The 23,956-nt window shown below is 33.9% G+C and overlaps 2 protein-coding genes across 2 annotated transcripts; both read left to right on the forward strand.

The window, feature by feature from the left end:
- Positions 1-2,655: 2,655 nt before the first annotated feature.
- Positions 2,656-7,963, forward strand: LOC145047230 (ABC transporter A family member 2-like). Its single transcript, XM_078995507.1, has 16 exons — positions 2,656-3,188; positions 3,393-3,624; positions 3,730-3,899; positions 3,985-4,170; positions 4,257-4,352; positions 4,429-4,629; positions 4,827-4,986; positions 5,079-5,305; positions 5,545-5,662; positions 5,761-5,837; positions 5,947-6,036; positions 6,300-6,443; positions 6,526-6,801; positions 7,099-7,179; positions 7,279-7,455; positions 7,548-7,963. Exons 1-16 carry the CDS (start codon positions 2,820-2,822, stop codon positions 7,809-7,811), a joined length of 2,868 nt encoding a protein of 955 aa, XP_078851633.1. The 5' UTR covers positions 2,656-2,819; the 3' UTR covers positions 7,812-7,963.
- Positions 7,964-12,208: 4,245 nt separating this feature from the next.
- LOC145047320 (S-adenosyl-L-methionine-dependent methyltransferases superfamily protein) lies at positions 12,209-14,612 on the forward strand. Its single transcript, XM_078995605.1, has 9 exons — positions 12,209-12,532; positions 12,606-12,667; positions 12,830-12,881; positions 12,985-13,099; positions 13,609-13,703; positions 13,810-13,916; positions 14,017-14,131; positions 14,214-14,258; positions 14,429-14,612. The coding sequence occupies exons 1-9, from the start codon at positions 12,329-12,331 to the stop codon at positions 14,495-14,497; spliced, it is 864 nt and encodes a 287-aa protein (XP_078851731.1). The 5' UTR covers positions 12,209-12,328; the 3' UTR covers positions 14,498-14,612.
- Positions 14,613-23,956: the final 9,344 nt, after the last annotated feature.

The following is a 23,956-nucleotide window of genomic DNA, read 5'->3' on the forward strand; positions in this document are numbered from 1 at the left end:
CTTGATAGAGGGAAAGACATTGTATAAACTAGAAGTGTTTAAAGTTTGATAAACTAAACTAAAGGGATCAAAAAGAAACAATACGGAAAACCTTGATGTGCTAGCTCGTTATAGTTATTTACTGTAAAATCAAATTTGTCATGTTAATCTAACTTCATCTATTTTAGTTTGCTGTAAAATTCAACAAATTTTGTAAATATCTAAGATTTCATATATTTCTCAACATATTATTAAATCATGTTTTAGTTTTTTAATCCTTTTTTTAAGATTAATTAAACTATAAACATTAATACAAAACTATAATAATAAAAAGTTGTAAAAAAAATGTTTTATTTGTGAGGATTGTTATAAACGAGGTGGTCAACTTGCATGCAACTTCTCGGAAGATCACAGCAGACAACCTTTGCTTTGGGTACGTCTTTCATGACGCATTTTGCCAAGCAAAAACCATGAAACTTCAGACGTGGCACACTTCTCACCTTCTCATTATTTAATCTATAATTTATTTATTTATAATATATAGAGTTGGTTAAAAGAATATTTAATTTTTTTCAAAGGTTCTATGTACAATTGTTTTTTTTTTTGCAAAATGAGAATTCGGATCTAATTAAGTTTCTACAAAATAAAATATAATTTTAATTTATAATTTTAAAACACGAATAAACATTCAATTTTCTGTTCAAAAGCTATAAAAACTTCAAAATATTAGCATAACTCATAGCACAAAATGATAAATGATAAACTGGTAAATGGTAAAAGATATAAAATGACAAATTTATTCTTTTTAATATTGAAAAAAAAAATCAAGGGAATATAGGATCGAATCGGATCTTGATCCTACGATCCTACCTCAAATACGATCCGACTCGTCTTTTATATCTAGAATTGTAGGATTTTTACGATTTTGACAACTTTGATTTTACCGTATATACATTCTATTTAGTTTTTGAAATATTTTTCCTTATATAGAGAGATTGATCAAAACAAACCCATTATTTTACCTTTTATATAGTATGGACGTGTTTGGCACAGAGCTTTTAGAAGCGTTTGAGAGCTTCTAGCTTTTAGCTTTTGACAAAACGCTCTAGTTTAAACAAAAATCTTCGTTTGACAGTACGAACGTTTAACTTTTAGTTTTAACAAAACGCTCCGATTCTAAAAGCTACTTCATGTAGCTTTTAACAAAACGCTTCGGAGATTTTGAAATCAATTTCCATAATTACCCTTAAAGATATATTTATATATTTTTTTATTTTTAATCAATTGTCCTTTTATGTAATTTTATATATTTCAAAAGCTTCCAGCTACTTTTGTCAAACATTCATATAACAAATAAAAGCTACAGCTTCCCGCTACCAGCTATCAGCTACACGCTACCAGCTACCTGCTACCAGCTAACCGCTACCCGCTTCCAGCTAATGGTAAACGACATCGATCTTAGGATTAATAATAATAATAATAATACTTAAACAAAAAACTTCACTTATAAATTTTAGTATGTTTATCATTAAAACAAACATACAAAAACAACTTTACCTATAACGTACATAAAACAATATTATTAACTTTTATAACATAAATAAACTTGTGATTCAGTTTAAATGGAAAGTGATGTTTGCGTCTTGAAAATGTTTGTTGAAATTAAATAATAATATATAATTATACCGTCTTTCTATTTTTAACGTGACTTTATCATCCATTTTCCAATTGTCATAAATATACAACAATCGATGCCTGCAATAATATTGTTCTTAAAGTTAAAACTTGTCAGATTTAAACTATTTTTAACATATACTTATGAGTTTGCCGATAATATCTTATCTTAATCTTAATATTATATATACATACTCCAATGATCAAAAATCTCTTGGAAAATCTCATGCCACATGCCTTATAAGATTCCTATGCTAAATCGCATTTAACTAGATTTGTAAAGTATTTTAAATATTTCATTTTCGTATATTGATTTTTAATCAAAAAATAAAATGAAAACTAGGATTACTTGGTAGTATGATACTTACGTCCACATAAATAACTAAATATTATTAAATAAGAAATTTATTACAAAAAGTATACAAAATATAGACCTTACACTTTGCTTTATCTACAAGTATTTATTTCATTTTGAAGTTTTCTTCGGACTATATTATATTTATTTATCAAAATTTAAACTAACACTCATGGGGAACTTAAATTATATACATGTAATCGTCATCTTTAACATTTCTTATCAACTAGTCTCAATCCCAAAGACTATATAAAGGGACATAAAATGTTCTTAAAATAATAGATATGATCTCCATTACAGAATTAAGACAACATTTATTTATTTATTTTGATCTTCCTACTAACCAAACAAATATTAAAAAGCAATTATCTATGATGTGACAAAAAGGTTATATTTTCATTATTTATTGCTTTATTTTTTGGATTTTTATTATTACTTCACATCCAAGTAATATTACTCGTCATCATGTTTTATTTATATATCAAGTTATGTAAAATGTAAATGGCAAGATGTATGTTTGGGGTTCTGGTATCTATTATGATATGTTGGTGGGGATAAGTTGTAAATAATGTAAGGTATAATCCAATATAACGTTGCAGTGGCACATCAAGTAATTTCTATATAAACCAGGGGCATTCATTTATCACATGTTACACCCTATTCACTCTAAAAAACTGCTCAGAGATTATCAAAAACCCCGCGCTTCTCTTCTCTATTACATCTCACAATTCTCCAACAATAACACACACCTATAGATACACATATACATATACATGTATATATTACAATAACATACACAGCAAAAGTGAAAATGGAATTGCAGAAGGGATTTAAGCTATTGCTTCAACAATACAAAGCTTTGTTCACGAAGAACTTGCTGCTCGCATGGCGGAACAAGAGAGCCACATTCCTTCAGTTATTTTCATCAATATTCTTCATTTTTTTGCTTTTCATTATACAAAAAGCAATTGAAGCTCGATTCGGCTCTTCCACTGCCTTCAAGGCTGTACGAGATCCTGAGCCGCTAATCGATCCTCCGATCCCTCCGTGTGAGGATAAGTATTACACTAAGCTTCCGTGTTTTGACTTTGTTTGGAGCGGCAGTGATAGTGCCAGGATAGGATCGATTGTTGATCAAATTAGGGCTAATAATCCTGGTAGGCCTATTCCTTCTACCAAGGTAATCATCATTGATTTTCAGAATTTTACTTTGTTCAAGTAATTATTTGGTCAGAGTTATTCTGTACAGGTTTTCAGTAAGAAACTTTCTAGGATTTAGAGATCGTCGCTACAACATAGGCATTTTTATCTTCAACAAAGATAGAATCATAGAATAGAATGGCATTTGTTCTCATTGAAATGGCATTCATGATCTTGTGAATAGGTCAAATCTTTTCGATCAAAAAATGACGTGGATGCATGGTTCGTTGCTAATCCTATGAAATGTCCCGGAGCTCTGCATTTTCTAGAGAGAAATGCTACTGTAATTAGTTATGGTTTACAGACAAACTCTACACCCGCTGCAAAACGAGGTGATTTTGAAGATCCGACATTCAAATTCCAAATACCACTCCAAATTGCTGTTGAACGCGAAATCGCAAGGTCATTAATAGGAGGTATACAATATCATTGTTTTGTTAATCCCTTTCTTGTACTTATGGACTGTCATCTCTTCTTCACTTCTGGAAATAACTGAGCACCATTTCAAAAAAATGTTGCAGATCCTAGTTTCAGTTGGGTTGTCAATTTGAAGGAATTTGCACATCCGGTAGTTGAAACATTCTCTTCTGTGGGCACAGTAGGACCAAGTTTCTTCTTGGCCATTGCCATGTTTGGTTTTGTGTTACAGATTAGTTCCTTGATCGTTGAGAAAGAACTCAAGCTTCGCCAGGTATTTAGATTTTCTATTTTTTTATATTCTGTTCTGTTTACATTATATGAAGTTATATCTCAAATTCTGTGGTGTTACCTTACAGGCAATGTCTATGATGGGCCTTTATGACACGGCTTATTGGTTATCATGGCTTACATGGGAGGGAATCATCACCCTATTTTCCTCTCTTTTCACAGTTCTGTTTGGAATGATGTTTCAGTTTGATTTCTTCATGAACAACAGCTTTGAAGTTGTGTTTCTTGTGTTCTTTCTCTTCCAATTAAACATGGTAAAAGTCTTTCCTTTTCCAAGTTATATAAAACAAATTCCATTCCATATGTTGGTGGATTAACCTTTTCTAGCTTTTGCTGACAGATCGGTTTTGCGTTCATGTTTTCATCATTCATCACAAAATCAACTTCATCTACAACTGTCGGTTTCTCCGTGTATATAGTTGGCTTTCTGACACAGGTAACTTCATTATTAATTTCATTTACCAAACACTATCATTTTTCGGATTCAAGATTTAACTTTTTTCTTTATGCAGGTGGTTACTGTATTTGGATTTCCCTATAGTGACAGCTTCTCTAACACATACAGGACCATCTGGTCTTTCTTCCCACCTAATCTTCTTGCTAAAGCCCTTCAGTTGCTTTCTGATGCTACTTCCACTCCTGAAGACCCTGGTATCAGCTGGAGCCGTATAGGGGAGTGTGCACCAAATGACAATGACTGTCTAATAAATATGGTATCTACTTATTTGATAATCACTACTTTTTCATTCTTGATATCTCCACTGTGCAAAAGACGAGAATGCCCTCCTCATCCTCATCATAAAAAATCACCCTAAAAAGTTTGTTTAGTCCCATCCTGTCCCGTGTAACAAACTCATCCATACTCTTTCCATTTGAAGTTGACCCATTTCATATTTTGTATGTTTTGCAGAGTGATATCTATATTTGGCTTGTATTAACATTTATTCTGTGGGTTGCCCTTGCAATATACTTTGATAATATCTTCCCCAACTCATCGGGTGTAAGAAAACCAACTTTCTACTTTCTGAACCCTGGATACTGGTCAGGGAAAGGTGGAGACAGGGTGAGAGGTAAATGAATGAACCTGTAACTATATATTCTTTCTACACTTGCAATGGCTATTAACTTTACTAAAAAATCTTAATCTGTGTTTTTTCTTAAGAGGGATCGATTTGTAGTTGCATGCGGTCTGTTCCAACATCAGAACATACGTCTCCAGATGATGAAGATGTACTCCAAGAGGAAAACACTGTGAAGCAACAACATAGAGAAGGTGCTGTTGATCCAAATCTTGCTGTTCAGATACATGGGCTTGTGAAAATATATCCTGGAAGAACTAACCTTGGTTGCTTTAAATGCAAGAGAAGTGCACCTTATCATGCACTCAAGGTACAAAGCTTACTGTTTAGGCTCTGTTTGATTGCAACTTTTTCTCCCACCAACAAGGTGGGACATGACTCGTTTTTGATCTCTTGTATGTGAAAAGACTCGAATGCCCTTCTCATTCTCATCATTGAAAATAGCCTTCAAAAGCTTGTCCCATGTCCTGTATAAGAAACAGAGTCTTAATGGTCGCCATGCTCTTGTACAAGTGTTTTGTGTGTGAATAAGCTTTAAGTTATTTTCAGGGGTTATGGGTGAACTTTCCAAAGGATCAGCTTTTTTGTCTTCTAGGACCAAATGGAGCTGGAAAAACTACTGCAATCAATTGCTTAACAGGAATTACACCAGTCACTGAAGGAGATGGTATTCTGTTCTTTTTGTGTTGATGTTTACCTGTTGCAGTTATTTATTTATTTATATTAAATGAGATTACATTTGTTTAAATGTCTTATGTTTAACAGCTCTCATATACGGACATTCCATCCGAAGCTCTGTTGGCATGTCAAATATCCAGAAAATGATAGGTGTTTGCCCCCAGGTGAGGGTGACTACTTTCTTTTTGTATCAGTATTTCATTTGAAGTAATTATTATTAAGGATGAGAATTGAGAAAGTAAGAATTTGTGTGTGTATGGATCTGTTTTGCAGTTTGATATTCTTTGGGATGCACTATCTGGTCAAGAACACCTCTATCTTTTTGCCAGTATCAAGGGTCTCCCCCCTGCTTCACTTAAAACGGTGCGCCCCTAAAAACCACACATGTGTGTGTTTCTTTTTTACTTAATGCAGAAAGAACGACTTAACATAGGAATTAGGGAAATGAGGGCTTCCCCGCTTTTTACAAATTTGCCCTTATCCCGCCACGCGTGCCCTCATTATGCTGTAAACATCGTTTACTAAGACATCACTTTATCCTGATATTAAGGTTAAATATTATGTTCATTCAAGTGAATGTTAAATTCAGACAAAGGGTAAAATGGTCATTTTCCATTGGTATACAGGTTGTGCAAAAATCATTGGCAGAAGTGAGACTCACGGAGGCAGCCAGAGTGAGATCTCGAAGCTACAGTGGAGGAATGAAACGCCGGCTGAGTGTTGCAATAGCTCTAATTGGTGAACCAAAATTGGTGATCTTAGATGAACCGGTAAATAAACTTTATTATTATCATTTTTTTTTCCACAATCATTGATCATCTTTCCATTTTGGTCTAAACTTTATTTCTTCAGACTACTGGTATGGACCCCATAACTCGAAGACACGTTTGGGACATTATTGAGAATGCAAAAAAAGGGAGAGCCGTTATTCTAACAACACATTCAATGGAAGAAGCTGATATTTTAAGTGATCGAATTGGAATCATGACAAAAGGTAAGCTTCGTTGCATTGGAAATTCAATCAGGTTGAAGTCAAGATTTGGTACCGGTTACATTGCTAATGTAAGCTTCTTGGCGACCAATGATAACGTGACACATCATGAGGACGTGAAGCTGTTCTTTAAAGATGTACGTTACATTATGCAACTTTTCTCAATTGTAATAAAAAGAAATAAGAATAGGATACCATTATACACAAATAAATAAAAATATGGTTGCTATTTCTTGCATCTAACTTATCCAACACTTATTGCCATAATCAAGTAAATGCTTTAATAAAAAAAAAATTGAAAGTAGAATGGTGTAATAGAAAGAAATAAAAGTAGGATGCAATAATACTCAACAAATAAATGAAAATCCGTTGCTATTTCTTGAATTTAACCGTGTGATATTTTCTAAAATTTGATGTTGGGATTGTTTTTACAGCGTTTAGATGTCATTCCAAAAGAGGAAAACAAGTCGTTTCTCACTTTTGTTATCCCACATCACAAGGAGGGTTTACTAACTGTAAGACTTTTGATTTTGTTGATTATTTTTTATAACCGTTCAACCGATTAATAACATATGTGAATAAATTATGTTCTAATTCAGATCTTTTTTTATTAGAATTTCTTTGAGGAGCTAGAAAATAGAGAGGAGGAATTCGGTATATCAGACATCCAACTCAGTCTTACAACTCTTGAAGAAGTCTTCCTCAACATCGCAAAACAGGCAGAATTCGAAAGCGCTGCAGCGGAAGGTAGATTCACCACATTGACTTTGACCTCAGGAACTTCTCTTCAAGTAAGTGTCTTCCACAAATTTAATTTCATTGAAATTAAAATTAATCCTATGTAATCCCTGATTAATAAATATTATGATGATCTCTTATATAGATACCGGTTGGAGCAAGATACATAGGAATTCCAGAAACTGTTTCAACAGAGAATCCACATGGAGTTATGGTGGAAGTTTATTGGGGGCAAGACGATGCGGGTGCACTGTGTATTTCAGGGCACTCGAATGAAACACCGATACCATCTCATGTCCAATTACCCGATGCCCTTTCTTCTTCACATACCTCTCGAAGAACCTTTTTGGGCCGATCTGGGCCTGTCCATGGAATCGTTATTAATCCTAATGAAATTGATACATCTTGATGTGATTTATGTTAAAAGATCATATAGGGGAGGAGGGGGTTCGACAACTTTTGTTTATTTGTTCAATATAGTATGTATAAATTGTTTTACATGTATTTACGTAGTATTATCACACCATATCTTTCATACAAAATATATTATCCTTTGTTCAATATCCACATTCTTACAAAATATATTATCCTTTGTTGAATGTCCACATTCTTACATACCAAAAAAATCTTACATAATGACATTATCGCAAAAGGAGTTCTATTATGTGCTTCTCTATAAAATACATTCGTCTTCTTTGCCTTAGATGATCCTGATTTTTTTTTTTTCCAAAAAATACATTTTTGCCATGAGTGCACAGCTCACTTCATTTAGTTTTATATTTAAATTTTATTTTAAAAATATATACATATCAGCTAAATATCACACAATACGTCATATATAATATGAACCTATGCCAACTCGGGAAGAATCAACTTGCAAGTTATTTTTTTCCAAAGATATAATATTTCAATAAGTTAAATCACCTTGTTTGCCATAAAAAACATCATCAACAAATATATATATATATATATATATATATATATATATATATATATATATATATATATATATATATATATATAGTAGCAGTGTACCCGCGCAAAGCGGCCGGGCGTGTAAATTCTTTCGGTGATATGTTTCATTTACAAAAATGTTATGTTACAAAATAAAGTACATGTTGAAGACAAAATAATCAAACTATGGTGTTATTTGGAAGATGAAGTCATTTTTTGTTCCTGTATGGTGGGTTTTATAGCAGCATGCTAAATTTAAGGATATTTGAATCAACATGCTAAATTTAAGGATATCTAAAAGGGTTCAAAATTTGAATGAATCTGAGATTTGAGGAAACCATATCAAATTGCTGAGAAATATAACGAGATTTGATGATAAATATTTGAATTCAAAATGTGGTTAAAATTTAATATTATTTTATTCATGGTTACTTGTACTATCAGCTTCATCATTTGGACATCTTAAAAAAATATTATTATTATAATCAATTTATTTTTAGAAATAGTTAGATTTCTTTTATAAGATAGTAAAGATATAAAGGTTTGTTATTGAGGATGATGTTTGGTTGGTTTAATCGATTGTCTTGTTACCAGTTTGTTCGGTTCGATTCAATCGGTTTTTTGACAAAGCAAAATATTAAGTGAAAACGAACCAAACAAGGTTCGATTTAAATGGTTTGGTTTATTTGGTTCAGTTCTTGGTTAAATTCAAAAAATAGATATCAATATTTCAAATGTATTAAAAAACATGAATATAATTTTAAAAAAAAATAAAACATACGACATAATATTAATATTTTTAAATTTTTAATAAATATGCAACAATTACCCTTAAATTTTTAATAAATATTAATATTTAGGTCCATTCTAATCAATATAGACACAAAAAATAATAATAATAATAATAATAATAATAATAATAATAATAATAATAGTAATAATAATAATAATAATACCCTTATTTTTATTATGTCAACTCAATGTTATTTCTTTTCACTCTTCTTGAGAATATGATCACCCTTCGACCTCGTCTCATTTCTATATATTAATATTTTTAAATTTTTAATAAATATGCAACAATTAGGTGTTGAGAGAGAGTGTGTGTGTGGTGGTTTTGCTTCTCATGGTTGAGATTGCCACACTCCTCTAGTCTCACCCAATGGTGTAGTGTTCCCCCATCTCACCATTACACTATGTCACAAATGCATATCACACTTCCTTCACTTGTACTTGGTAGCATAGTCTTATGGATTGAGAGTTCCAATAAGATTCTTTCATTCTCAAAGAATTTAAAAATAAAAAATTTGTTTGTTTTTCATCCTCATACCAATCCCTTTTGTATTCATCTTCTTACAGGTTACAGTTTATTGCCGATTTGTTTTGGGAAGCAAGCTGGTAACCCTTTTTGTTCATCTCCATTTCTTATAACCCAACGCATGAAAAAATACTAAACAAAGTTCTCCTTCAATTTTTTCATATTCAATCAAACGATTTAATATGTATTCTTTTAAACATGTTTACAGAAAAAACTATTTGTCCAACCATTTTGCACAGATAACTAATGTTATATGCTTGAAAACTATAACCGCAACACAAACGCCACTAAAAGTTGGTGTTGTACGATGCTCCTTAGGCTGGAGGGAGTGGTGCCACCGAAACCGCACTTCCTCTCCCGCCACGTAAGCGTCATATCACTTTTTACCACTCAAGTGTGGTTTCTTGCCACACCAAGGGTGTGGTGCCACAGTTTTACTTTTATTTTTTATTTTTTGTTTCTTTTTTTGTTTCTTTTTTGTTTTGTTAACTATTTTAATTTAATAAAACTTATTTTTTTAATAAAAAAAACATAATTTTAAAAACATAATATTCATTAATTAAAATACGAATACCATACATTACTTAATTAAAAAAAAAAAAAAAAAAAAAAAAAAAAAAACCTAAAAATTTAGAAAAACAAAGTAGAAACATAAAACCTACAACTTAAAAAAAAACATACAAGAAATCATTAAAAACTTGAAAAAAAAAAAACTAAAAATTAGCCACGATTGATATAACGGTTTTTCACTTCCTCCTTCATCGCCAAAACCACTTCAAGCTCGGCTCCGGTTATATTGGACGTGTCCATCGCTAGTAATCGCATGTCGCTCTCCTTTTGTTTTCGAAGCTTTCTTTCAGAAGCAATTTTCAAAATCTTGTCCATTCTGTCTTTTATACACTTCATGTCGGTTCTCATTTCTTTCAAATCATCTGAATCCGACGCTTTGCCTTTGCCTTTGCTTTTTGATTTGTCTCTTCCCAATGGTCGGGAAGGTGGTGAAACTGGAACAGGTTCATCTTCGTTCAGGTCAAATGGAACACGAGCATCTGATGCAGTGTGGTCGGACTCAAATGTTCTGCTGCGTTTTGACCCACTGTCGATATGTTGGTCAGATGTTTTGCTACTCAGGCATTTCCTGTTATCTTTCAAAAAATTCCAAACTTCAAGAAACTTGAAAGCCTTTAGATTTTCTTTTTGATACACTTTCAGCGCACTCTTCAAAATGACTTCATCGCTTTCTTCACTTTTCCATTGACGTTTCATGTTGTTCCACAAGTCATTAAACAACATGACTTCCTTGTTCATCTTCCCCCATTTTTAGCACACTTGATGTTTTGAACGGTATTCTCCACGGTTCATTCTTTTATGGAACTTGTGTAAAACGCGAATCCAAAAACGGTCATGCTTTTGGTCTTTTCCAACCGTTGAGTCTTCTGAAATATCGATCCAAGATTGTGCCAGCACTAACGCTTCCAAAGGTTCCCAACATCTAACATCTGCCTTCTCTTTTCTTTTAGTCGCTGCTCGAGTGGGCTGAGTTTCTGTAACGACTTCTGATTCAGAATCAGAAACGACCATTTCTGGTTGTGTTTGTGTTTGTTGAACAAACTCGGGTTGGGACAAAAAATCAAATGGATTAAAATCCGAGTCGGGTTGTGGTAGTGGTGGTGTTTGTGGTTGTGGTTGCCCTGGTCGTTGTGGAAAATACGGAAACATACTGCCGTAGTGATAATATGGAGGTGAGAAAATCGGTTGATCAAACGATAGTAATGGGGTGTTGGTATTTCTGACTGGAGTTTTTTCATTGCTAGGTCGTTTGGAAGATGACATCTTCCTCTCACTCTACACACTCAAGATCGCTAGGGTTCTCACTTATAGGAAAAGTAGTCGCAATTGAAGGTCATAAGTTCCTTTAAATATTGCTCGGGCCCAAAGATTTAGGGTTTCTGCTAGCAGCGCGGACTCGTCGAATCGCCTCACTGACTCGTCGAGTCCATTCATTAATCTGAGTCATCAGTCGCGACCTTACTCGACGAGTTGAGGCGTCAACTCGTCGAGTCTCTGTTGTTAACTCAAAAGAAAAATACTTAAATTATGATACCTGGAAATCCGGATGTTACATTTTGTTTTTTTATTTCATAGATTTCTTCATCAACAAATGTTGCTACAATTAAACAAAAATAAATAATTTTGCTAAAACATAATACAATAGGAAGTTTGTTCACATTTAGTCATTGAACTTTTTAGAGGGAAACGAACTTTCGATTTTCTTCACATTTAGTCACTAAACTTTTTTTCGTTATCTATTTGTCACTAAACTATTGAAACTGTTCATATTTTACCCTTATGACCGGTAACAGCCGGTCATAAGGGTAAAATGTGAACAGTTTCAATAGTTAAATGGCAAATAGATAACGAAAAAAAGTTTAGTGACTAAATGCGACAAAAATCGAAAGTTCGTTACCTTTTCAAGTCATTATCCCTTTTATAAATTGTAATAAGACGCCTTACTCTAGATGTTTTACATTTGATACCCCTGTATAATCTTACTATATATTGTTTCTCTCCCTTGGGTCTTATGGTAGGTTAACACCAACAGTGCCACCCGAAGATACAATCACTAACCAACTCCGTCGTACTCAGAAGTGAGAACAATGAATCAAGAGGCGGGCGGTCGCAATCGAAAGCGTAAGAGGAGAAACAACCACCGGAAAACTGAAAACCCCTCAAAAAAGCAGACAGCCACCTCCACCGCCACCGCCACCGCCACCGCCACTGCCAGTTCGGCTGTCAAACAACCGCCTCCAACCTGCACTGTAGCTAAAAGTTCACCGAAACCATTATCTTTTCTCGAAAAGGTGCCCCCTATCTCGTGAACTGTTTCTATGTATTATACCAGATGGAATATGATTATTAATTTGTGTATTTCAGATGAAAGCTAAATTAGCAGGAGGCCATTTTCGTATGATTAATGAGAAGCTTTATACCTGCTCGTAAGCCCTAAAATTTCCCCTCGTTTTATCGTATACTTAGAATAAAACCCTATGTCTGTGTTCAGAACGTTTATCTTGTTGATTAGGTTTTTGTACTTTGTAGCATGGATCATATTTATATGAATTATCAATGGCTGTATCTGATAATTGATATGTATGCAGTGGAGATGAAGCCCTCAACTACTTTAAAGAAGACCCTTCATTGTTTAACATGGTAAGATGTTTTGTCCCAGATCAGAGAACGTTCTTACAGCCTTTCTTGCTACATTGAATCATGAAAGAGCAAAATACAACTAATATTCAACTCACTGGACCAGTATCATACAGGATATCAAGAACAAATGTCACGTTGGCCTGAACAGCCAGTTAATATCATCATGAAGTGGCTAAAGGATCACACCTCTTCTTTAGTTGTCGCTGATTTTGGCTGTGGTATGTACATCTGTCACATTTATATTTAAGGGCTAAATGCAAGAAATAACAACGAACTTGCTTTCATTTATTTATTTATTTATTATGCCTCCCAATTTTATTTCTTTTTGTATTGTTTCTTATCAACACATTATACTTAATAAATCTACCTAACTAGAGCATTGTACTTCCAATTCTTTTTCTCATTAAGACATTGTATTTTGATTTTTGATAATCATAGCAGTGAAAATTGCTTTGAATCTGGATGACATTGCAACAGTTGGGTAGAATTTTCAAAGTACAACGCTTTAATAGGAATAAATGAAAGTAGAATGCCACAATAAACAAATAAATGAAACAACAACAAAACCCAAAGCTCACAAGGATATAAGGTAAGGGGAAATAAATAAATAAATGGAAATACATTGATATTTCTTGCATTTAATTTAACCCTATATTAAATGTGAAATGTTTGATTCATTTAAGTGTAGTTTTTAGCTAATAATCTACAAGTGTTATATGTACAACAGGGGATGCTCGTCTTGCAAAAGGTGTAAAGAACAAGGTCTTTTCAATAGACCTTGTCTCAAAGGATCCTTCAGTGATCGCTTGTGACATGTCCAATGTAAGTCTCGTAAAAAATGCTTCAAAACTCTGAAAATTTCATAGATTTTAAAATAGTTTAAATGACAAGATTTAAGAACACATGTATTATGTATGTTTCCTTGCAGACACCCCTTGAGACTTCATCAGTGGATGTTGCTGTTTTCTGCCTTTCACTAATGGGAACCAATTTCCCAAATTATCTTCAAGAAGCACACAGAGTACTTAAACCAAGGTACCTCATCATACCTTTTTATAATCCTTACCTGTTTCATGAAAATAGATCCCAAGTTATAATTTTTTTTTTTCAAATAAGTAATAGTTTTGTGTCTCAGTGGTTGGCTTTTGATAGCAGAGGTGAAGAGTAGATTTGATCCAAACAACGGAGGAGCCGATCCGGATACGTTTTGTGAAGCCGTGTGTGAACTAGGGTTTACTTCTGTATCAAAGGTTTGTTTATCTTCTCTTGATACCTTTTAGTAAATTATAATCATGTGTCCATGTTAATATGTGTGTCCATTTTTTTTTGCAGGATTTCTCAAATAAAATGTTCATACTTTTATACTTCAAGAAAAAGGTTTGAGTTCGACAGCTTTGTTTGGCTGATATTCTTTATTTGCGATTGTACCTTTTTCAAAAGAAGTAAATGATTGCAATAGGACTTGCATATATAGCTTAAGTCAAAAGGAAAAGTTATATTATAGCTTAGTGGGTTAAGTCTTGTTCTTATGTTGAAACTTTTTGCAGCCAAAGAACAAGGCGAGCAAGGGGATTAATTGGCCTGAACTGAAGCCGTGCTTGTACAAGCGTCGCTGACCTTGCCACAAAATCCTTTGACCGAGGGATTTAAACATATGGGATTTAGTTCTTAGCATTTCCTCCTTGTTAAAATATATATACTCAAATCCTATTTTAATCTTAGATTTCACAAGTATTTGTCTCTTGCTTGCCCATCTGCAACTCAGTCTTGTAGTTATGTTTGTTTTTTCTTTTAATATTTGTGTTCTTCATTGACCATGCTGCAAAAGAGATCTTGTTATGTTCTTAAAAAAAAGATGCTATGAAAGTAGGAACTTTTGCTTGGATTTTTTTTTTCTTTTTCTAGTTTTTCAACATAAAATCAAACTTGATACAAGAAAGTTAACATTTGTGTTTTGGAAATTGTCGAGCAGACTTCTTTGACCATTTTTGTTACGAACAAACAACTTTGTATGTGTATGTGAAAACAAAAAAGAAAAAGAACAATATCACATCGCATGAATGAATCATTTAATATGAACGTGTTAAATAACTAGATCAATTGGAGTTAGTTAGAATGTTTTCCGTTAGAAAGGGCATTTTTGTAATTTTGTTAATTATTCAGTTAGATTTGTTTCTTTTGTATATGTATCGTAGCAGCTTGTAGTCTTTATTGATTCAGTTGAAGAAATAAGAACAGCAAATCATGAATCTCTCTCTCTTAATTTTACTTTCTCATCTTTAACATGGTATCAGACTTATTGATCTGCTTTTCTGCATTTGTTTTTCAATCAATCATTTGTTCTTGATTCTTCAATCAATTCTTATTTTCTTCAATTGTTACTCTATTTAATCGATTCAATTTTGGGGGTTTTTTTTTGCAACGATGTCTTAATCTGGTAATGCATCAATTCAGTCCAACATCATTGATATTTCAAGTCCTTTTTATGTTGGATCATCTGACAATCCAAGCACTGCTCTTGTTACTAATGTGTTTAATGGAACCAGTTTTTCTGCTTGGAAGCGTTCCATGACTATTGCTCTCTCTGCGAATAACAAATTAACTTTTGTTGATGGAGCAACACCAAAACTTCCCGCTGGTTCATCATTATTTGCGAATTGGTCCTGAGTAAATCCCATGGTGATTAGTTGGATACTCAATTCACTTCATTACAGTATTGTTGAGAGCTTAATTTTCCTTCCAACCGCTGCTGACATTTGGAAAGAACTCGATCATCGTTATGAACAAGCAGATGGAGCTCTTATTTATCAAATTCAACACCAATTGTATTCTTTATCACGATCAGACAATTTCTCCACATATTTCATGAAATTAAGCAAAATTTAGAATGAAATTTGAATTGTTCAAAGCATTCCTGACTGTTCATGTGTTGCTGCTTCATTTATTGCTATATACCTTGATGATCAACGATTGATTCAACTCCTCATGGGATTGAATGATACTTTTAAAATACTTCATGGTCAAATATTGATGATGAAACCACTTCAAAGCTTATCCACTGTTTATTCTATGATTGTTCAAGAAGAAAGACAGAGAGAAATCTATATATTCCTTCAGCTGTTAATCACGAGACAATTACTATGAATGTTTCACATGATTCTTCTTCCAATTTTTCTAAGAAGTCATTAACCTACACTCATTGTAAAAGACAGGACACTCCAAATCCTAGTGTTACTAATTAATTGGATATCCAAGCAATTTCAAGTTCACAAAAGCAAAGAAAGAGGGGCCAAAATCTACTACTCAACTTGCTACTTATATCTCAAGAATAGTATCATCAACTCTTGCACCTTCTCAATCAACATACTCTGCCATCATCCAGCCAAGCAAATTCTTCTATTCTTCAAGAAGCAATGCCATCTGATGGTAATGATTTGTCTTACACTCATTTTGTTGCAAATATATACAGATCTTCTACATTCCTTAAACCACATCTTTCATTTATCATAGACACAGATGTAACTGACCATATGTGTTCCAATCCTCAACTTTTCTTGAATCTAACTCCTTTTACACATCCACATTCGATTGGGCTTCCTAATGGCCATTCCTTGTTCGTCACACATTATGGTGATATTCAAATTCATGCATCAATCATTCTAAAAAATGTGTTGTATGTTCCATCTTTCAGATACAATCTTGTGTCAATCTCCAAGTTAACTTCACAGATGAAAACTTTTATCTTATTTATTGATGAGACATGTCTCATGCAAGACCCATCGTTGAAGAATATATTAGCTCTTGGAGTCATTGGAAAAAGAATAAACAATCTCTATGTGTTTGAGTATCATGAACTCAAACAACATTTATCTTACAGTTTTTCTGTTTTCAGTCTAGTAATCAGTTCCCCTTTTCCATCTGTTTCTCATGTAATTCATAATCATTCTGATTCAAATGTTATGATGTGGCATAAACGTTTGGGACATGTTGCTATAGATAAATTCAAGCAATTCTTAAATTTGCCTTTGAAATACACTAATGATGATATTGCATCTTTTTTAACTTGTGCTCAAGCTAAACAAACATGATTGTCATTTCCTCGTAGTACTTCAGTTTCCATGGCTTCCTTTGATCTTATTCATGTTGATGTGTGGGGTCCTCATAAACACAACACATACGATGGTTATAAATACTTTATCACCATTGTTGATGATTTCACAAGACACACTTGGATTCATTTGTTAAACAACAAGAGTTATGCCTTCTTTATAATCCAAGCCTTTGTGAATCTTGTTAAAACTCGGTTTCATAAAACCATCAAGTGCATTCAAAGTGATAATGCTAAAGAACTTGGTTCTAGTCATGATGGGGTTGCTTATTTCAAAGAACAAGGTATTATTCATCAAAAGTCAACGCCACATACACCTATGGGCTTGTTGAAAGGAAACATACACACATTTTGGAAGTGGCTAGAGCATTATTTTTTCAATCAGTAATAGGAGTACAATACTTGGGAGAGTGTGCTAAAACTGTTGTTCATATCATCAATAGGACATCTTCTAAAGTTCTTCAAAATAAAACTCCATTTAAAGCTCTATATGGTGCTAAACCTAATATGCATATGCTAAAAGCCTTCGGATGCTTGTGTTTTGTTTCTTTAACAACAATTGCTAGGGATATGTTCATGTCTAGAGCTCATCCATGCATATTCCTTGGATATCCATTTGGACAAAAGGCTTACAAAGTTTTGAATATTGTCACTCAAAAAATACACATTTCACGAGATGTTAAGTTTTTTGAACATCTTTTTCCCTTATATGCTCTTAACTCCGTTGAAAATTCTATCCCCAACACTTCGTACATTCTAAATATTTCAATAGAAGATCATGTTTCAAATGACTTTCCTTCCCCTTTCTGGCCCAATTCAACCTTTCAATCCTTCATTTCCATCAAATTCCCAAAATACCCTTTTCTCACCCGTATAACTCATAAGATCTTCAAGGAATCATATCCTTCCCACACATCTTCATGATTATGTATGTAATGTTGCAATATATTCTGATCTGAATTGCCCTCATACCATTACATAACTGAACCAACTTTTTATCATCAAGCCAAGGGCGTACCTAAGTAGGAACAAGCTATGCAACATGAATTAATTGCTTTAAAAGAAAATGAGGCATGTGACATTGTTAAACTTCCTAAAGGAAAAAAGGTAATTGCTTGTCGATGGGTCTACAATATTTAGCAACGTTCAGTTGGGTCTATAGAAAGATATAAGGCTCGTTTGGTAGCCAAATGATTTACTCAAAAACAAGGGATAGATTTTCATGAGACTTTTTCTCCTATGGTCAAATTCACAATTGTTAGAAGTCTTGTTGCTATTGCAGTCAAACGAAGATGAGACATACATCAGTTTGATGTAAAAAATGTCTTTTTACATGGTGAATTACATGAAGAAGTGTATATGCGATTACCACCTGGTCATGAAGCTTCTTCTTCCCCTTCTCTTGTTTGTAGACTAAAAAAGTCTCTTTATGGGTTAAGACAAGCATCAAGGTAGTGGTATGCTAAACTGTCCACTGCATTGAGATCTAAATGATACTCTCATTCTCCAAACGATTATTCTCTTTTCTTAAAGAAATCAAATTCATCAATTACTATTATTGCAGTTTACGTTGATGACATTGGAGAAATACAAAGCTTAAAAAAGTTCATAAGTTCAAATTAAAGATTTAGGTCTTTTACACTTCTTTCTTGGAAAAGAATTTGATAAAATTGATCATGGCATGGTCATAAATCAAACCAAATTCGTAACACCCCAAAATTTAAGGCCAAAAATTTTGTTTTTAAATAAATTATAACATAAAAACCATTGATATAAAAACGTTCATAATGATATCTCATGTCCCAATTGTAACACTCGTGTTTCTTGCCTAGGCATTTATATTGAGGTGATAGTCTAGGTTAACCTTTGTAACTCATTTTGAAGAAATTAAAAAGGAATTATGTGAATATTATGTGAATTATGTGTTTGTGTTTTATGATTAATTATTAGGGTTTAATTAATTAAGAAAAAAATGAGCGTCAAAAATAAATATTAGATAAAACTGATATCTTTACATAAAGTTGTAGTGGTCGAAACAAGGATTTCAGGGATATAAAGAATACCAAAATCCGAATTATAACGAAGAAGTTATGACATGTCGAAGTGAGTTTTTGATAAACTACTTTTTAGCCTTAGTGATCTAAACAAAAGTCGTAGTATTCGTTAAACCGAGAAGTTCGATAAAAAGAACGCCCAAATCTGACTTCGTATGAGGAAGTTATGATTTTTCGAAGTTTCAGCTTAGCAGTAGACAGCTAAAAACTCGAATTTTAGATCGAGTGATTTTTAGCCGACACAACATAAACGAGAAAGGTTCAGGTTTTGCGACTAGACTCGCCGAGTCCAAGGCAATCTTCAACAGACTCGCTGAGTTGTTCTTCAACTCGTCGAGTCCACTACTCATGTTTATACAACTCCCCAAGTACACCCATGTGACTCACTGAGTCTATCAAGCTCTCAATCCATACAGTGGCTTTTCGATCCATGCAGGGGCTCCAACCCATAGATCCACTGTTCTAAAGTCTAACCCCTACGTAAAGTTGCAAACTTTACGTGAAACCAAGGAGCTAAAGGCCCAAAACACTCTAGGGCTAGGGTTTAAGATAAATGGGCTTCACCACTAACTCACTTATTGCTGCTTTAAGACATTCTGGACCATCACAACCCTAGATCTGAAGTATCAACCTCAGATCTAAGCCCCAAACCCAAAATAGATCTCAACCTTACCAAAATAGCCCCAAAATCTCATTCAAGAATAGATCTAGATGAAAAAGGGTGAATGTAACAACTTATTACCTCCAAGATGACCTCTTACTGAAGAATAATCCAAATCTCTGTGAACCCCCTTAACACAAGCTTCTTGATCTTCAAGATATCTTCACAAAAACCACTTATCTAAGCTCCAAATTGCTTCCAAGGACTCTCACTCACGATTTACGGTTTCTGGATCTCAAAAGGGTAGTAAAGAGGTTGGGGAATGGATGCAATGTTCTTTAAATAGAGCACAACCCCCAGGATTAGGATTTTTCTCATCCAGACCAAACTCGCTGAGTCCAATAGCCGACTCGCCGAGTCGATCACTTACTCTATGCCTCGGATCCCGCTCCGACTCGTCGAGTTCCTCCATGGACTCGACGAGTTGACTCTTGACTTAGAGCTTTTCCTTTCTTTTCTTGGTCTTTCTGATTCTGGGTGTTACACAATGACCCATATGGAATCCACCCCCTGCGCGATCCTGGGAAGTTTGTGTTGGGTTATGAGCATTCTAACACTCCTAAGTGTACATGCAACCCTAAATACCTTGGATCTATGTTTTCTCTATTATACATGCAAATATGAACATCCAAGGTATTATCCTAATCTAGCATACAAAATAATGGATATAACAAGATAGAATACATACCTCATTGATAGTGCTTGTCTTCATGAAGCTTGAGTGCTTAGTGCCCCAAGTGTGACACCTCAAATGGTTCACACAACACCATAAGCACTTGGAATAACTTAGAGAGAAATTAGAACACTTCATGAAATCGTGTAGCCCTCATACATACACATAGTGTTAGTCATAGTCCCGATTTCTTGAGCCATGGGTTTCTTTTATATGGTGGCTATTAGGGTTACACCATGTAACTCATGACTTTACCCATTCCTTATGCTCCATGGATTTTAACCTCCATGGAGTATCCATGGGTCACCCCATGGACTTAGTCCAACATAAGGAATCTTGGATCACAAGCCCACATATATAAGAATGAATGATTTACACAATCAACCCATATATTTAATTAGTCTTCTTTTGATCACTTAATTAATTCTAGATTAATTCTTGATCAATACTAATTAAATAATCTCATTATTCTTATTATTAATATACTAGAACTTATAATATATTAATAACCATAAGTGTCTTATTTCTCTCATTATAGTCTATCCAAGTGCATGATGCCATGCAACCCAAATGGACCATGCCGGGTCGGGTCAAGTCTTACCAATTATAGTTATGGACTTAGACATTAATCCAACAGTCTCCCACTTGGATAAGTCTAAAACTATTATTGCGTATGACTTCAGGAACCAACTAGCAATCGTAGCTCTCAAAAGCTTCTGTCGAACTCTGACCTTGTAGATGAACTCTGATCTTTGTCAACGACTTTTCCATTAGATAAGGGATCATATATTCCTCCATTCTAGATATCATATGGACTGAGACATGGATTATAATCATTCTCTCTGTCCATTTGTTGTTTCCCGATTTCCGATTTATGACGACTAACTAATTGAACAAATCAAATCAGTCCTGGCCCGGCCGAGCACTTCCATTTGTCATCATCAAATCATCGAGGGGCCCACAGATATCGCTTTCATCCCGAAGGTAAAAGGAATGGATAAACTTCGACTCATATGGCTTGTTCTACTACTTGTTGAATCATACACAAAGACACGTTTTATAGCACCGAGTTACCAAATGCAGTTTCGTGCAATCAATGTACAACCAACTCATAGTAACAACTCATATCTCTAGGTTTGAAGAATATAAGATATTATCGTCTCATGATCACTCGTGATAAAATCCATGAAGTGATTCCAATGAGCGCGGGTTGAATCCAATACTCAGAACTTATGAGCACTCATGAGTGTTGTAGCCATTTGTCCAACAACTTAGACCTCTACAAGCCAACTCATGACAGTCTTAATTCATATCTACTTCCAACATATGACCGACTGTGGATGGTTTGAATAACTTAGTCATTCCGGAAGAATAACCTAGTTTATTCGGGAAGTCAAAACATGCAAAGTGAAACACAATAATAATTGAATCCAATATGGTCTCAGAACTTATGAATATAAATAAAACTCCTTTTATTTATCACCATATGATTACACATTATTCATTGTATATTGTTTCAACTATCAACATTATTCTTGAATTTAAAACAATAGTTGTCCCATGCTCCAAGCATGCACACTATGTTTTCTAAACAATAGTCATGCCATACACCAAGTATGCATAATATGTTTGACTATGATCTTTATTTTGTGAACTAGATCAAATGAACATAACTTCAATGATTCTCTTTTCACACTCCCAAATCCTTACTGCAAATGCAAGAATTCCAAATTCATGTCATTTACTGAAATCTGTTAGATTCTAAACTTATATGCATCGATCCTCTTGTAATGATTATGCACAAAGTCAAAAAAGACTTAACAACAATCATTACAGAGCATTCCAAAGGAGATCAACTCCTTGGAACCATCCTTCTTGCATTAAGTTTCCTTAATCTTACACAGATTGAAAATTCTAACTTTGAAACATTTCCAGATTCCATTTCGACTATCACTTCTGAACAAGAGTTGCCTCCTTACAGATTATGTCAATATGGTCCTTCCAGAATTATCACTATACTTCCAACTGTCCTTGAGTAACCAATCTTTGGTAAACCTTAGATTGTCCTCGACAATTGTTTAATCCTTTTAGTCATATCCAGTTCTAAACCTTTTCCATTCTTAATGCCCCAGGCATTTGGAAATTTTTAGAAAAGATGAATATAGCACATGTAATCGATCCTATATCCGAAGCATATGGGACACGATTCATGATGTCTCACATAAAGACTAAACCAGTCTTTTGCTATAACATTTCAGTTTCAATTTGCCAAGTTCTCATAATTCAGATTATGAAAAGGGATGCCGTAATCATAATCGAATTTAAGAACGCAAATAATGGACCCATATACAGAATTTCCTTATGTTGAGCCATTCCAACATGAAATTCATATATATCCTTGACTAAATGATTAAAACCTCACGATCTAAGCTTATAGATTTGAGATGAAGTATAATTTCCTCTCCCTTAATTATAGCAAAACAACTTTTTCCCAATTGAAACCTTTTGTTTTCTATAATTAACATTGCTAGCATGCAATACTTATCGTAATTATCATGCTCCCACTAACATGATGATTATTAGCATAACACTTATGCTCCCACTAGCTTTGACATGTACTCAGAAAGCTCGACTTCTAGAAATCAATACTTTATTGACTTTCTGACCAAAGTTCAGATTTCTGATACTAGATTGTTTTGATAAGACTTTATCAAAAAACATACACCTTCCCTTAGATAGCACATTTGTGTGTCTAAACAATTATGAAGAGGGATGCCGTAATCATAATGGTTAGACCTTTTTGCTACTTCTCACAAGTCCAGGTTAGTGTGCCGGTAAACCACACACGCTCCACTAACGACTTTGAGAATGCAAATATCACAATTGCTATCTAGCTAAAATCTACTTAGTGGAAGTGTTTCCTCACCATCATTTTCATGAATCGGAGAGAAACTCTATGACACTTAGATTTAATGGTGTATGTGTTCTTATCCACGTGAATTGTCAAAACCATAGTCACAAGACAAGGATAATGACAAATCCAAACTCATATGGACTGAACTCAATCTTAATTTCTTGCCACCTGGTAGCTCAAGGGCCTACCATTGCTTCCAAGTTGTTGTGCAACACATTGAGAACTCTAAGAACTCATATGCAAAGCCAACTTTAACTAGAATGGGCACAGAATATGTCAACACGATAGGTTATAAACCTCAAGTCGTGTGCTAGTGAAGAACTTCAGGTTTCATTCTTGATTAGTTCTTGAGACTTTCAAGACCTTTAAGACTCCCACTGTCCTCTTGACCTATAAGACTCCCTTGTCAAACATCCAAGAGATAGTGTGGTTTCTAATCAAGACAAACACTTCACACAATTGGCCTTAGTTGGTCTTTGTTTTATCCAAAACATCACAACTTACCAATTTCAAATGTACAAGAGTAGAAAACTTTTACTCTTACATTTGACAAGTGTTTTAAACCTTCTTTGAGACATGTCACTCATGTTACAATCTTAGAGTATAACTCTAAAAATTGTTGTGGAACGAAGTATGATTCATCTTCTTGATTTAACCATTTCAAC

Source organism: Lactuca saligna, chromosome 1, assembly GCF_052625555.1.
Source record: "Lactuca saligna cultivar CGN05327 chromosome 1, ASM5262555v1, whole genome shotgun sequence".
Taxonomy (NCBI): domain Eukaryota; kingdom Viridiplantae; phylum Streptophyta; class Magnoliopsida; order Asterales; family Asteraceae; genus Lactuca; species Lactuca saligna.

What these genes read in the sequence shown, in the direction of transcription:
- LOC145047230 (XM_078995507.1), top strand. Translation starts at nt 2,820, where the DNA reads ATGGAATTGCAGAAGGGATTTAAGCTATTGCTTCAACAATACAAAGCT. An exon ending in TGAAGCTGTTCTTTAAAGAT is followed by an intron (nt 6,802 to 7,098) that starts GTACGTTACATT and finishes TTGTTTTTACAG; the next exon opens with CGTTTAGATGTCATTCCAAA. An exon ending in ACAAGGAGGGTTTACTAACT is followed by an intron (nt 7,180 to 7,278) that starts GTAAGACTTTTG and finishes TTTTTTTATTAG; the next exon opens with AATTTCTTTGAGGAGCTAGA.
- LOC145047320 (XM_078995605.1), top strand. Translation starts at nt 12,329, where the DNA reads ATGAATCAAGAGGCGGGCGGTCGCAATCGAAAGCGTAAGAGGAGAAAC. An exon ending in TGTCGCTGATTTTGGCTGTG is followed by an intron (nt 13,100 to 13,608) that starts GTATGTACATCT and finishes TATGTACAACAG; the next exon opens with GGGATGCTCGTCTTGCAAAA. An exon ending in TCGCTTGTGACATGTCCAAT is followed by an intron (nt 13,704 to 13,809) that starts GTAAGTCTCGTA and finishes GTTTCCTTGCAG; the next exon opens with ACACCCCTTGAGACTTCATC.